General features: G+C 34.9%; 1 protein-coding gene across 4 annotated transcripts in view; it reads right to left on the bottom strand.

Moving 5' to 3' along the window:
- SCLT1 (sodium channel and clathrin linker 1) overlaps nucleotides 1–16167 on the bottom strand; it is a 224997-nt gene that overhangs the window by 1850 nt on the left and 206980 nt on the right. For 3 of the 4 annotated variants that reach the window (XM_037991956.2, XM_073017630.1, XM_037991963.2), the window contains 2 exons: nucleotides 15385–15463; nucleotides 12971–13066 (listed from right to left, as the gene is read on the bottom strand). In XM_037991956.2, coding sequence (XP_037847884.1) covers nucleotides 12971–13066; nucleotides 15385–15463 — 175 coding nt within the window. Of the gene's footprint in view, nucleotides 1–8279; nucleotides 8827–12970; nucleotides 13067–15384; nucleotides 15464–16167 lie in introns of those variants that run through there. The other variant, XM_037991961.2, reaches the window with a different exon arrangement.

The following is a 16167-nucleotide window of genomic DNA, read 5'->3' on the forward strand; positions in this document are numbered from 1 at the left end:
GGCAAAAAAAGAGATTATCTGCATTATACACCTTAAGACTTGGCCAAGATCGCAGCAGTAGGTACTGGCAGAACTGGGCCTACACTCATTCTCATTTCTACTTTTGAGTTCTCCCTGCCTGAAACAGTCTTTTGTACGTCTACTGCATGCAGAAATTAGCATACAGTGAAATGCACCTTTTTCTTTATGTTGGGAACAGCAAAACTGGTGTGAATTATGTATTCTCATGTAGATTATAATGATTAGGATCCAAAACAGGATAGCTATCTTAGTCTAATTTATAATTTTTGTAAGGATTTGGCCACTTAAAAAAAAATTATTCGTACATTTTGCTAAAAGCTTATTTCTTGTTTCTCCTTAGTGACTATTTACTTCCATATTGCTTGCTCTGAGTAAGACCCCTGAGAGAAATAACTGATTCTTCCTACAAGGTCTTAAAGTTGAATAACCACAATAGTTCCCTAGGGAAATTAAGTCCCCAGGAGCCAAAGGAAGGGCCTATCATTGGCAGTTGTGCAATCTGTGATGGCAAATGTAGCACCAGGGACTCATGTTCATGTTTTCACACAAATCACTGAGAAAACAATTTCTACCTTTGAAGCATTAGCCATCTGCAACAAACTTCACAATTAACTTCGAGGTTGAAATCTTCAATATGATTTCCCTTTAATGCTCAGAACTGCATTAGATGACGTGTTCTAGTCTGAGGTAGGCTTTGATTGCCTGGTCATTGAAAAAGAGGATAAATGCAAATCCAGTGTTACCTACTTCCTTGACTTCAACTGTTTCCTGTACTACTTACTCAGTTTGGCATCTCTGCAATCCAGCTTTTCTGGAGTGTGACGAGATTGCTTATTGGGCATCGCCTCTTGGATGTATACAGGTACTTGAGATTTTGGACCTCTTTCTATATCCTGTTTTAGAGAATGTCCTCCTAGACTGAAACCTGGGAGTCCTTTATGAATTCTTCAGCTCTCACAGCCAAATAGTGATCAAGGCCTGTGTATTATATTTAATACTGCCTTGATATTTTTTGCTTTGGATCCCACTACCATTTGCTATATAATTCAGGCCTCTTCATTTTTTGCCTGGATTACTGAAGCAGCCTCTTATCTGGTTTCCTTGACACAAATCTTACTGAAATTAATCTCTCCAGCATTTGGCTGAAGCCTTGCCAACGGTATCTCCATAGTGATAACTTCTGAAATAAAAGCTGATTTTGTTATTCCACATAGCCTTTGGGGACACCTCCTGACTTCTGCAGATAATTACCAAGGTTTATCAAGTGGCAAGCACTGGTATGTAATTATGTTAATTAGTTTAATCCTTATAATGTGAAGTAGACACTATTATCTCCAATTTGCAGATGAGGAAACTGAGGCACAGAGAAATTAAGTAATTTGCTCAAGGTCAGTAGGGGTAGATCTGGGATTCAATCCCAGCCCGTCTGGGATTGAGACCTATAGGCTGTACTGCCTCTCAGAATATAAAAATAGTTCACACACGGCCGGGTGCAGTGGCTCATGCCTGTAATCCCAGCACTTTGGGAGGCTGAGGTGGGAGGATCCCGAGGTCAGGAGTTTGAGAACAGCCTGACCCATATGGTGAAACCCTGTATCTACTAAAAATACAAAAAATTAGCCAGGTGTGGTGGCGTGCGCCTGTAATCCTAGCTACTCAAGAGGCTGACGCAAGAGAACTGCTTGAACCTGGGAGGCGGAGGTTGCAGTGACCTGAAATCACGCCACTGCACTCCAGCCTGGGTAACAGAGTGAGACTCGGTCTCAAAAAAAAAAAAAAAAAAAAAAAGGCGTTCACACAAAGTAGTTCGCATATTTTTGAGTATACTGAGGACTACCTGTGTAAACTTCAGTTAAATGAATTGGTAAAGTTAAATTTATTTGTAAAGCCAATAAACTTGGTTAAAGCATGTTAATGCACTGGTTAAAAGACTTTGAGTATAACCTAATAGATAATGAGCAGGATAGTCTGCTTATGGTCAATTAGTTCCTGCCTTATTCTAGGAAGAATGGAATTAATTTAGTCACATGCATAGTTATATAACACACATACATACAAACATATTTACAGATCAAACATATGTATATGTGATCAAAGAAAACAACACGGCTATCAAAGAATAAAGGGAATAACTGAATTCTCTCTATATCCTAACACTGCTTGGAAAGTTACAGAATTATTTAAAATCACAGTTTCTTGATGTTGAGAACTAATATCTTAACACTAAATTAAAGCTATGTAAAACCTCCAAGTCAGCATTTTTGTGATATAAAGTATAATAAATCCAGTTATTTTTACAAATGAGTAAGCAATGCTGAATTAAGTAGCAAAGATAAAAATAATGTGTGTTGTCATTCCTAATGTATCGCCAATGTGTCCTGATATTCTCACTACTACTTGGCTTATATATGGCTGAGTTTTAAAAATTACATTTATAATTATGGGTTAATGTGATTATTTTACTCACTAATCTGGGTGATAGTTCTAACTTCAGGATTATGACCAGTGTAAAACAATTTCTTTATGAAGCAAATCCTTTTCTCTGGTGTTTCCCTTCCCATGCAACAGTTTCAAAGAGAGCTTTTCTCCTTTTTCCCACCAATTTTGGCTCTAATTCAGTTCCATCCTTGGAGCTTCTCTTTTTTATATTAAATGCTTGTGATGATATCTTTGCCTCAACTAGTCTCAAGTACTCTAAGTAAATACCTTTCAAACTCCATGCTTTAAAATATCACACTCTGAAAGGAAATTATACATTATATCACTTTACAATAACTAAACACAATTTAACATTTTTTTGGTCGATTAAAATTGGTGAAACTGTCATCACTCATTGAAGAAATCTGGAAACTTTCAAAGGAGGTATTAAGCTAATTACTGTAACTTCCTTTGCTTCCATCTATTTTTTTCTACTACTTACATTTAGGTTGTGGCCAATTTCTTTTCTAGGTCTGAAAAATTTACCAAATCCCACTAGATATGAGGATACTTTTTTCTAGCAAGTTTTTTAGGTATATATACATAATCTGAAAACCAAAAGAGCTTTTTGGGTAGTGCCAGTCAGAGAGGGAATTAAAACAAAAAAGAGGCTCATAGCTCAGACTTGTTTTAAGGTTGATGAATGAAAAAGTGCAAGTAGAATTTTTCGAAACCTATTTGGCATCTATATATTCAATCAAGAATGCTGATCCTTGAACTGCAAGGACAGAGTGGACACAGGTAAAATCATGAGGGTCACTTGAAGTCTAGAATGTGTGAAGCACTTATATGAGAGCATCTAGATGTTTACAGTAGTTCAAGCCTCCTAACCCAGATGAATTACATCCCATGACACTTGGAGAAAGAACCTATAAAGGTTATTTTTGAATCACTGTCAGCAAATGGGAGAGGTGTCAAAATTATAGATTCCTCAAACTCTAAAGATACAACGTTGCACAATAGTACAATTCTAGTGTTGACCAGATCTGGTCTGAAATCCAGCTGTGCCACCTGCCAGCTATATGACCCCGAGCAAATGACTTAACTTTTACTATACCTCATCTCTTTGGAAAGGAAATAACACCTACCTAGAAGGGCTGTCGGACTATATGAGATAATAATGCAAAATGTTAGCATGATGCATAGCATATGACAGATGCTCAACAAATAGACATTATTAATACACATAAGCATGTTACCATAATCCAGAGAAACTCTCCAATGGATTGGTTTAGTTATTTGAAGAAATATGCTTACAACTTCTCTTATTCTCCTTTATCCCATAGAGTAGTTTAAATGAAAGGAGATCTAGTCTCACTTTTAATCTTCCTAGATGTAAATATTAAAGGTTTCCTTATACTTTATATTATGCTCTGATAGCTTTTTCATTCATTGATAAAAGGACTGTGCTGCCATAGAATGAAAACATTGAATAAAAACTTCCATAATGCCTTATCAAAGGAATTGAAGAGTTTTAACAAACATAAAAGGAACCTGCTGTGATCACTAGGATGCTACATGGATTTATTAAGAAGGCTAAGTTACTTTTCATTTTGGACAGGATTACTGGATTACATCTGGAGAATATGACTAGTGTGGCATAAATGAACTTTTGCTTGGCAGAAGGCTGGATCTTTCTTGATGTTCTTATGATAGTGCACAAGCAGCCATATGGGCCAGATTAAAACCAGGTTGAATTACTACATCTGACATGTGCTGATCAGTTACCCATTTAAGGGAGGTGGTGCTCGGTATGCTCTGAGACTGTCTATATTTCAATCTGTCTGTTTCTTTTCTTTTTTTTCAATAGTTCAAATGAAAATATGGGTAGCATGTTTATCAAATGTGTGGCTAGCATTCATTGTAAATAAAAAATTGTCTGTGGTGCAAGAAATATAGCAGTAAATAAAGACAGACATGGCTCCTATTGTAGAGCTATCAAACGAGGTAACAGAATTAGGAGCTAAAATGACCTCGGCAGTTTCTAATAACTTAATTAAATTTAATAGGGATAAATAACTAGTCTTGTATTTAGGCAAAGATTTGGCTTAGCAACAAAACCTTTGAAAAAGACTTAGGATTTTAGTTGACAACATGCTCAATATCTGTCCAACAGTGTGATTCAACTTTCCCTCCAAAAAAGCTAACATAATTTTAAGCTGCATTAATGGAAGTGTAAACTATGGAATAAGTTCTATAGAATAAACTATAGAATAGTAATTCATATTTTTTCCTCATCCTAAATACTGAAAAATATTACATATGTATACTTCAATGAATCACTAACTACAGTGACCCCCTAAGCATGATTTCCTAAGAAACTATGTTTCAGAATCTTCTTGGGGTAGGGAGAAGACAAAGGGTACATAGTCTGAAGCCATATCTATTCTCTGGAGATCTAATAAGTTGTTGGCTTACACATAGGCAAATATCACACATGGGGGGCACCTATGAGAATGTGGAACACATGTGAGTGTTTTGCGGTGAATTCTTGAGCTAGAGGATACCAGTGTTGTAAAAAATTTCTTTTAAGATGCCTTTCTGTCCTATGATTTTTATTATCTAAGCATATTTTTCTTCCTTATATAAATATATGGCTTTGTCCCCAAAGCCATATATTTTTCTAACGTTTAAGGGATGGTAAGGGACAGGTTTTTATCTGCAACCTCAGGGTACTGCAATCTCTCTGTCTACATGTTTATGTGTATATATGTATGTTTTAGGTAATCACTAGACAAATTTAATTATTTTTGATAAAAATTTTTGCAAAAAGTTCATTACAAATTTATTTTGAAAAAAATGATAAAAGACATTATGGTTAAAGAATAGAATTTATAGTAAAATGTTTAAAGTGTTTTTTCACTCTTTCTTGATTTGAGAGTTGGTTTGGCAAGACTATGTAGCTATGAAATATTTAATATTTGCAGACTTAATGAGTGACTCAATTGCTGCTAATGTTTTCCCATGTTTGGGGTAGTTATAATTCTCACACCAGAGAAGAAATTAGAAGATTGTTGCCTGCCCTAGTTTGCATATTTGTATACAAAGGGAAGAAGAGGTAATCATATCTCCTTTCTTCTTCAGGGAGAAACAATAAAGAAACATGAATAAATAAAATGAACTAGCTGTGTTGTCCTCAATAGCAGATCTATGTCACTTCTTACCTCTCTTTCCTACTCATTTCTCCTGTATAGTAAAATACAGTTCACAGAATAAATGATATTGTTTGTATCATTTATAAATGAAGACTGACCTATATGAGAAGTGTTAAAAACTCCACTACATTTTTACATTGGAAATTATTGTTATTATTTTTTTTGAGATGGAGTCTCGCTCTGTCGCCCAGGCTGGAGTGCAGTGGTGCGATCTCAGCTCACTGCAAGCTCCACCTCCCAGGTTCACGCCATTCTCCTGCCTCAGCCTCCCAAGTAGCTGGGACTACAGGTGCCTGCCACCAGGCCCTAATTTTTTGCATATTTAATAGAGATGGGGTTTCACTATGTTAGCCAGGATGGTCTCGATCTCCTGACCTCGTGATCCACCCGCCTTGGCCTCCCAAAGTGCTGGGATTACAGGCCTGAGTCACTGCAACCGGCCTACATTGGAAATTATTAACAAACTTTTCTGAAAAGAAAAAAACCCTCAAGTTTAGTTCTGTTGCTAAACATAGCTTAAGCCTGTTCAAATTCAACAGAGGTCAGAAAGGCATATTATCTGCATATTAGCAGCCTATTCTTCTCTTGGAGAATATCTAAGTATGCAAGGAGATCCAAGAGAAGATGGGTTATCAGAATGTGAAGAGTAGTTGCCTGAGGCCAAAGTTTGGAGGAAGTATCTCTGTTCCGAGATTTTCCCTTGAAAAAATACGTATGGAAAGTTAGATTTTTTGAAAACGTATAATAATATAATACTTATATTCCATTTGCTAGAGTGTTAGTTTCTGAAGTGCTTTCTTCTACAGTCTCATACTTTTGATAGACATAAAATTCTAACATCCCTAAAATTTTCTAAAAATAAATTCTATGTTCTATAAATATGAATATGAACATAACCCTTACTACATGGAAATTAGTCTGTGAATAACCTGGGAAGGAATTTAAAGAATCAAATGAAAAATTCTTTAAGAAATGAAAATAAGCTATGTGCCTCCAATCTGATTACCATTTAACTGCCATATAGGTATGATTTGGTCTCATCATTGCATTTGATACTAGCAACCATGCGCCTTCCTTGAGTGGTTTATCATGTTGGAGTCTCTTTGTTATGACCCTCTCATTGCTCCTATTTAGTCTCCTATAATGACTCATCTTTGTGAGCTCATTCAACAAATAAAGACATTCCTTCAGGTCCTGTTCTTAAAAACTCAGTTGTTGAAAAAGCATTTACTGAATACCCTCCATGTGCCAGGGACTATATTGGGTGCTAGGGATAAAATGAATGAGAATACATGTGGTCTTACTCTTACAGAGCTTGTACTCTGTTGGCGAGAAGATGACATGAAAGAAAGTATTCCAAAAAGAGTTAATTACAAATATTGATAAGTGCTTTGAAGGAAAACTACGGTGCACTATTATGAGCAATATAACAAGGGGATCTTTTTGAGGCTAGGGAGGGCCTCTGAGGAACTGATATTTGAGTAGAGATCTGAAAAGTGTATAAATAAAAAAGTACATGCAGATGCCAGACATGGTGGCTGAGGCCTGAAATCTCAGCACTTTGGGAGGCCAAGGCAGGCAGATTACCTGAGGTTAGGAGTTCGAGACCAACCTCGCCAAGATGGTGAAACCCCGTCTCTATTAAAAACAAAAAAATTAGTGGGTGTGGTGGTGAGTGCCTGTAATCCCAGCTACTTGGGAGGCCGAGGCAGAAGAATGGCTTGAACCTGGGAGGCGGAGGTTGCAGTGAGCTGAGATCATGCCTCTGTATTCCATCCTGGGTGACTGAGCAAGACTGTCTCAAAAAAAAGAAGGTACATGCAGAGACCCTGTATTGGGAGGGAGGATTATATATTGATGAAAGTAAAGAAGGCCATCAAAGTCAGAGCACAAGAAATGGAGGGGAAGAAAAGTGTGGGAGGAGGCTGAAGAGACTGCTATTCACATCATGGAAGGCCCCAAGGGTAGCTCTTCCACTTCCACGGCTTCAATTCTCAGCTCCACACAAAAGGCTCCCATCACACACTGGGGCCTGCCAAGGGGTGAAAGGGTAGGGGAGGATCAGCATTAGGAGAAATACCTAATGTAGATAACGGGTTGATGGGTGCAGCAATCTACCATGGCACATGTATACCTATGTAACAAACCTGCACCTTCTGCACATTTACCCTAGAACTTAAAATATGATAATAATAATAAAAAAAGATTCCTATGACTGTCTTAACTGTTAGCATCAGTACTAAATTTCTGACTGATGGTTGAATATCTACACGTGAATGTTTTCATGTCACCTTCAACTCAAACTCATTATCTTTTATCTGGAAAACTGCAGCAGTCTCCTGATTGGTTATCCAGATGCAAACCTCTCTGCTTTAACCAACAGAAACCAGGGTGCACTAAGTTCAAACCAGAGAATAGGTACACGTATCTATGAAGATCAATAGGACTTCAATAGTTCAATGCCATGCAGTCTTAGCACCTAAGATCTCCATTTGATTAGTATTGCTTTAAGTAACATGTAAAAAACTCCTTCCAAATTCTTAAATATCAAGTTTCATAAATACTGAAAACTGTAAGTTAAAAATGAAGCACTACAATCATACATTAAAATACATGACAGCATTGTTTTAGAAAGTGCACAATTTATTACATTTATGAGTTCATAATAAAATGGATACTTAGGAACTTTAAAAATGAGTTAGAAGTAACAATTAGATGTAAAATTTTCAAATCTTGGAAACTGAAATATTAAATTCTAGAATTTTCTTAAAAACTCTTTCTTATGAAAGAGAAATTTGCATAGTTTGAAAATTATTATAGCCTTTCAAGGGAAAAAGGAGGAATTAAAAAACAGACACGTTGATGAAGGCAATGAGTTCTTCTCAGCTGGTTTATTCTCCACTGAAGCTCAATATAGGATTATATTTTCTTTACTTACAGGAAATGGTCACTGCTCTGTTTTCCAATAACCCTCAAAACAGAATAACAATGCTTACGCAAAATAACACAAGCCTTAACTATTATACTCTGCAGGCTTTACCATTTCAATACACTTCTAGTCCAACTGCTTTCCCAACTCTAAAGTTCTGTGAATGAACTATGAATATTTTTAAATATTTTCCAGATTCATCAGGGAGGCTGCTTTTCTTCTCTGCACTGTAATCACACTGAGCTGCAATTAAAATAAACAATCGGTAAGTAGTTACTTTTTCTGTGGAAAATCTTAGATTAATACAAAGTAGAATGCATCACAACCTATAAGTACTGAAAACGGTCTTATTGGAAAGGGTTTTGTAAACGATCTTTTTCTTTTTGAGGCAGTCTTGCTCTGTTGCCCAGGATGGAGTACAGTGGTACAATCACAGCTCACTGTAGCCTTGACCTCCCAGAGTCAAGTGATCCTTCTGCTTCAGCCTCTTCAGTAGTCACTTTGCCTGGTTAATTTTAATTTTTTTCAGAGACAGGGTCTCACTACATTGACCAGACCAGCCTTGAACTCCTGGGCTTAAGCAATCCACCCACCTTGGTCTCAAAGTACTGGGATTATAGGTGTAAGCCTCTGTGCCCAGTCAGTGATCATTTTAAAATTAATATCTATTTTACTCTTAAAACTTTAAAATGTCTATTACATTAGAGAAATGCAGGTCAAATAAGACATTCGATAGCTCAGGGTTGATAGGCTTAGAATTGTAAAACATATTCCAGATGGATGAAAACCATCTAGATAAAAGTTAATCAGGAAAGTTTCTAAAACACAAACTAATGTGAGCCAACACAATGCAAGGCTGATAATAAAGTGATGATAGATCTTAACAAGAAAAGTCTATTAGAAAAATAATCTTTAAATGTTAGTAAGAATTGATAATATATACACATGGTAAAAAAAAGATCTAACAGTACGAAATGGTAGACAGCATAAAGGAAGTCTCATTCCCATTGCAGTCTTTCATTCCAGACGCCTCTCCAGATACAACCAGTATTTCCAGTAAAGTATGCTTCCAGAAATATTTTAAATGAGAATATATGTATTTCTTCTTTCCTTTTATTTAAAAAATGATGAAAGAATTAGAAACACTTTTCATCTTGTTTTCTTTTCTTCTAAATTATCTACCTTAGAAAGAGCTCTATATTAGGACTATTATACTTTATTCTTCTTAATAGCTGCAAACTATTCCTCTGTATGAATACTCCATAATTTAACTAGTCTGCTATTGTTGGGTATTTGTATGGTTTTTAATCTTTTAAAATGACAGACAATGCTTCAATCAGTATTTTTACATGTTTGCTTCCTGGCAAAAATGTTTCCAGGTGCAAGTATGGGTCAAAGGTTACATACATTTACAGTTTTTGAAAGACACTGCCAAATTGTGCTCTGGGGACTGTACCAACATGTGCTTACATCAATAACGTGTGAGAGTGCCAGCACAATGCATTTCCAAACTTCACGATCTGATAGGTGAAAAATGATGTGATTACAGTTTAAATTTGTATTTGTCTTATAGGTGAGGGTGAACATTTTTTTAAATGTTTAAAAGCCATCTGTCCTTCTTTCTCCATAAACTTCCTTTATATATTTGTCTACTGGACTATAGCATTTTTTGAAAACTTAGGCATCCTTTGTATGTATTTAGGGCATTAGCCTTTTGTCATATATGGTACAAATATTTTTCTCGGTTTGTCACTGACTTTATCTGATACAGATATTTGAAACTGTGAACATATTTATTATTATTTTTCTTAGCTTCTAGGTTTTGTGTTCTTGCATTGAAAGGCTTCACCACACTGATTTAAAAAACTCATATGTTGAAAGATCACAGTATGGCATTCAACCATTTAGAGTGATACACTTAGAATGGATGAATAACATGTAGAGAAAGTTAATCAGAAAAGCACATTTAGAGCAAAGTGAATCAGCATGATTCAGGGCTTGTATTGAACCAGTAACACGATGCTACACTGCACTATGGTAAGTGTGATGTGTCAGAGACGATAATAATTTTAAAATTTTTCTTCATTTTGTTAATATTATGCATTTAGTAGGATATTATTTCTAATAGCACTTTTTCAGTTTTTATAGGAAAATTAGAAGATTCAGAGAGGGCAAATATAAAAATTAAAAAAATAAAATGTACATCTTACAAACAAAGTTGATCACCTGGACTCATATAAAACAGAACAAATATTAACTCCAGGGAAGAAATTCCTTTTTGGGTAAGGGGAAAGTGCCAAATGATTACCTTCCATCTTCAAATAGGAACAGAAGGGAAGGAGACAAGCTTAGGGAAAGATTTGTTACAGAACAATTTGTGAAGTGGTTACTGACAAAACATTTTAAAAAGGTTACTTAAAAGAATGGTGGAATCTTTCCCATTGGAGAGTTTAAACAACAGAAGAAACATCAGTACTAGACTGTTTAGGTTTAATTTTTTCAGGGGAGAAACTAATCTAGATGCTAACTGGTTATATAATTAATGTCCTGTAATTGTACCGTTTTTACTATAGAACTCAAGGTAGCTGATTTTACGTAGACATTTTCTTTGCCATTTGCCTTAAAAAAGGTAAATGAGAAGCTTTAAAGATTATGATATAGAAATTTAATTTCTTATATATCCTTCTAAATATCTACTTATCACTAAGGGAAATGCTTTACATGTGTTAATTCTTTTGATCCTTTAATAACCATATGAGGGAGGTGTTATTATCCTATATTAAACATGAGGAAACTGAGGCTTAGAGAAGTTGAAATTGCCCAAAGTCACATGACTACTTAATGGCACTAAATGGCACTAAGGGATTTGCCTGACACCAAAACACATACTCTCCAGATACTGTCCAGTGCACCTAACTTCTGTTACCTTATAACCTAAATAAGTTCTTAAATAATTGGCTAACCCATTAGTTAATTCATAACTTCATCAGACATAAAAATTATTTGACAAGGCTGTAATTACTTTCAAGAGGGAGAGGAACAGAAGGATAAATTATTACTAAATTTTCTTTAAGTGGCATGCCATGTTCATAACAGAAGTAGATTTAAAAAAATCTGTAAATATCATGAACATAAACTGAATTCAGCAAGCAGAGTGGCTTTACTATGTATAAAATGCTGTAGTAGTTAAGAATATTAATTTTGATTGAAATAATACATTTATAAGCAAATATAATTAATAATATAGTAATTTGATTTGTTTTTGTTTTCTTGCCTGCCCTATGTATCCATCCATTTCAACTGTCTGTTTCTAGTCTATCTTTATAATCACTGAACTGGTCTCATTTTGTTCCTCATAAGAGGGACTATTGCTCCTACTTTATAATCATGGGCCCACTTCATTTATATAATGTGTGTGTATTAAGAGAAATTATCCCTTAGTGTTTCATTGATATTCTGCATTTTCTACTCTATTTCCCACTGGACAACTTTTATATTATATTTTAGATTTTTTTTGGTCATATGAAAATATGCATTAAGTAAATTAACCTGTAAGCCAAGGAATTTTTTTTTCCACTGAAAAGTAAAATAAAAACAAAGGCAGAGAATTTGAAATATTACTTTCAAAGCAATATTATCTGCTTTCAAATCTGTTAGTGAATATCTGCCTAGTTTCAGACAGAATATAATTCCAGAGCAGTGTTGTATAACAGAACTTTTTGTTATGACAGAAATGTTCCATATCTACGCTGTCCAATGTGATAGCCCTAGCTACATACGGCTATTGAGCACTTCAAATCTGACTAGTATGACTGAGGATCTCAATTTTAAATTTTATTTAATTTAAATTAATTTAAATATAAATAGTGGCCTGTGGCTAGAGGTTATGATAGTTAAGACAGTATATTTCTTTTCTTTCTTTTTTTTTTTTTTTTGTTGAGACAGGGTCTCACTCTGTCCGCCAGGCTGGAGTGCAGTGGTAGAAGCATGGCTCACTGCAGCTTCGACTTCTTGGGCCCAAGCCATCCTCCTGCCTCAGCCTTCTGAGTAGTTGGAACTACAGGTATGCACCACTATACTTGGCTAATTTTTAAAATTTTTTGTAGAGAAAAGGTATTGCCATGTTTCACAGGCTGGTCTTGAACTCCTGGCCTCTAGTGATCCTCCTGCCTAGGCCTCCCAAATTGCTGGTGTTACAGTTGCGAACCACCACGCAGAGCTTATTTTTGTTTCCAATGTTTACTTTTTCAACCTCACATATTAAAGGGATTAATTTTAAAATATATTAATCTAGTAAAAATAAACTATTAAGTTCTCTGGGAACTTCTAAAAAACTTATCTTATCTTTGAACTGTTTACTATCTAGGGATAAGAGGATGCTCCCTACCTGCTGGGAAGCTGAAGCAGCTCTCTCTTCTGCCTGACTTAGACGCCTTTGAAGTCTGTTGGCTTTTTCTCGATGCTCTAGAATTAGCTTTTCATTCTATTAAGGGGAAATAGAAAACAAGTTAGAAATCCATATGTGATATGGAGATGTTTTGTGGAATAATCAATGAAAAACCTGGACATCATTTTACCACTTATAAAATACAAATAATATTATCTCAAAATTTACATTTTTTCAAGTTATGAACTTTAAAATAAAACTTAGCTTTACATTCTTAATAAATTGTTTTCTTTCTCCCACATGCCAGCAAAGAAAGTGAATTAACAAATCTCAAAGCAAAATGACTCGGAAGAATAAGACTTTCAATTTGTGAAGATCACTGCTTCAGAATCACCTGGACTGTGAAAACACAGACTGCCGGGCCTTACAACCAGAGCTTTAGTAGGGTTGGGATGAACTATTTCTGTATGTTCCCCAAGACATCTGCATACTCCAGCGTCTATTAGGGTCAACACAGCTATTAGGTACTGTCATGGGTTAAATTGTGTCCTAAACCCCAGTACCTATGAATATGACCTTGTTTGGAAATAGAGTCCTTGCAGATGATCAAGCTGAGATGAGATCACTAGGGTGGACCATAATCCATATGACTGATGTCTTCATAAAAGGGGAAATTTGGACACAGAAACATACATGTACAAAGGAAAGACAAGTTGAACACAGAGAGAACACAATCTCCACGCCAAGGAATGTCTGAGGCTACCAGAAGCTGGGAGAAAGGCATGAAACAGATTCTCCCTCACAGCTCTCAGAAGGAACCAACAATGTCAACACCTCAATTTTGGACTTCTAGCCTCTGGAACTAAGAGACAATTATTTTCTGTTGTTTAAGGCACCCAGTTTCTAATACTTTGTTATGGCAAGAACTATACAGGCATCATGAATACAAAGTTGTCACAACATACTGTCATGCAGACAAGTCCAAATAATTTATCAATTAAAAAACGGATTAGCTATCTCCATACTTACTAGCCTGGTTATAGTACATCTGAAAAAGTATTTTTGTACAACTAGAATTGTTAAACAGTTTTTCTGGCACTTATCTGAATGAGATAATAACACAAGCCTAATCAGGAAGAGTTAGAAAGACACATTTTCTTTTTCTTTTTTTTTTTTTTGAAAAACACATTTTCTATGAAGAATCAGAAACTTATAGTTCCCATGTACTAACATACAAGTGATAAGAATGAATGTTATGGCTATGACAGTAATATAAAATATTGAAATAACAGTATCCTGCTAAAATGAGCTTATTATATTTCTTATTATGCCCAAAAGTAAAATTAAATGTTATGAAGAGAACTATATTGGCTGGTCCAATTTACCAAGATGTTTAAATCTGTAGCCTTTAAATTTTAAGAAGCACATCACATGCTAGAGAAAACATGGGGGAAAAATTCTATCATCTGTAATAATCATTTTCATATTTATAATCAGACTTCATATAATGCAACTTCTTCTATACTGCTATCATAATGGCTGAGGAACAGTTTAGATAGGAGAAATCCTAATATATGCAACTGTTCCTTTTCTATTTTCATTTTGGTTGCTTTTGATCTTCCTATATTATTAACATTACTGTACTGAATATCTTCTTTTAAATTTTTCTGTATTGTAAATTACTTCATCAGAAAAGATATATGGAAGTGGGAGCTACCTGAAAGATTATTTTAACGGCTATTCCTTAAATAATTTCTAAATGGCTCATATCAATTCATAATGCCATGATGCTTAGGAGTAATGATTTCACTATAGTTCCTATAGTAGACCACAAAGATGGAGTAGACCATATACTCAGGAAAATTCCAACAAACATTTGAAGTTAGAATCTCAAATGAAGATGAACATCAAATGAAGAGATCTAAAAAGCCCCAATCATAATCCAAAAATTGTTTACTTTTTGAACGCCTCAAGGAACAAAACTTGAACTCTTGCTATATTTAGTTCTAAGGCATAAATCTAAATATATTTTAATATATTACAGTAGGCAAAAGTATTTTTTATGTGATGTGTCTTTTGGGATGGATTAAAATGAAAAAAGACGAATGGGTTAAAAATAATTTTAGAGATGCATAAGAATAAAGGGGATCCTAATACATTCTCTGAAATACTATAAAAGTTCTATTGGTAAAACAGAAATAAGAGCTCTACCTTTTATTATTCACATATGATGAATCACTGACGTTCAAAGCTTTTATTCACATTATATTGCGTGTCGGCTTTTAGGGTTATGGATGATTTCTGTATTGTTATTTCCAAGTAGAGAAATAATTTGGATTTGGCTCAGGTAAAATTCTATAACATGTGTATCAAGCTGCAGCAGAAAGCACTTCCCAGGGGAGTCATTATCTTACCTCAACTACCTTTTTATTTGCCATTTCCAGCTGAGAAAGCAGCTCTTGGGTATGAAGTTTCTGTCGACTCAGCTCACTCCTATTAATCAAAAGACAGCACCAAAAAATCCATTAATATAATTGTTCCAAATAGAAAACAGAATCTTTATTAGCAAGATACATGTTCATGATTTGAACAAAAATATCATCTTCATGTGCAAATAAAGTCACTTACTAATAGACCATACCTCAAAGGACTCATTTATTTCTTTTTAATAAAATACACATATATTCTAGAGATCAGTTGCACAATGTGTATATAGGTAACACTATTGAATTGTACACTTAAAAATAGTTAAGGTGGTAAGTTTTACGTGTATTTTATAATTTAAAAAATTTTATCACAATTAAAATGGTAAATTTTGTTATGTATATTTTGCCAAACTAAAAAAAACAAAAACACATATTTTAAAAGTACAAAAGTATCTTCAATATTATTTTGAGATACTATTAGACACTAAAATAAAAGCATACTCATATCAAAAAGATACAGTATTTATTACTACAAAATCTCGTAAGCTACTGTGCTTCTTAGCTATAGTATGTATTTTTTTTGTTAATGAGACGGAATCTCACTCTGTAGCCCAAACCGAAGTGCAGTGGCATGACCTTGGCCCACTGCAACCTCTGCCTCCCAGGCTCAAGTGATTCTTGTGCCTCAGCCTCCTGAGTAGCTGGGACTACAGGCATGCACCACCATGCCTGGCTACTTTTTTGTATTTTAGTAGACATGGGTTTTCACCA

The sequence above is a fragment of the Chlorocebus sabaeus genome, chromosome 7, assembly GCF_047675955.1.
Source record: "Chlorocebus sabaeus isolate Y175 chromosome 7, mChlSab1.0.hap1, whole genome shotgun sequence".
NCBI classification, from domain to species: domain Eukaryota; kingdom Metazoa; phylum Chordata; class Mammalia; order Primates; family Cercopithecidae; genus Chlorocebus; species Chlorocebus sabaeus.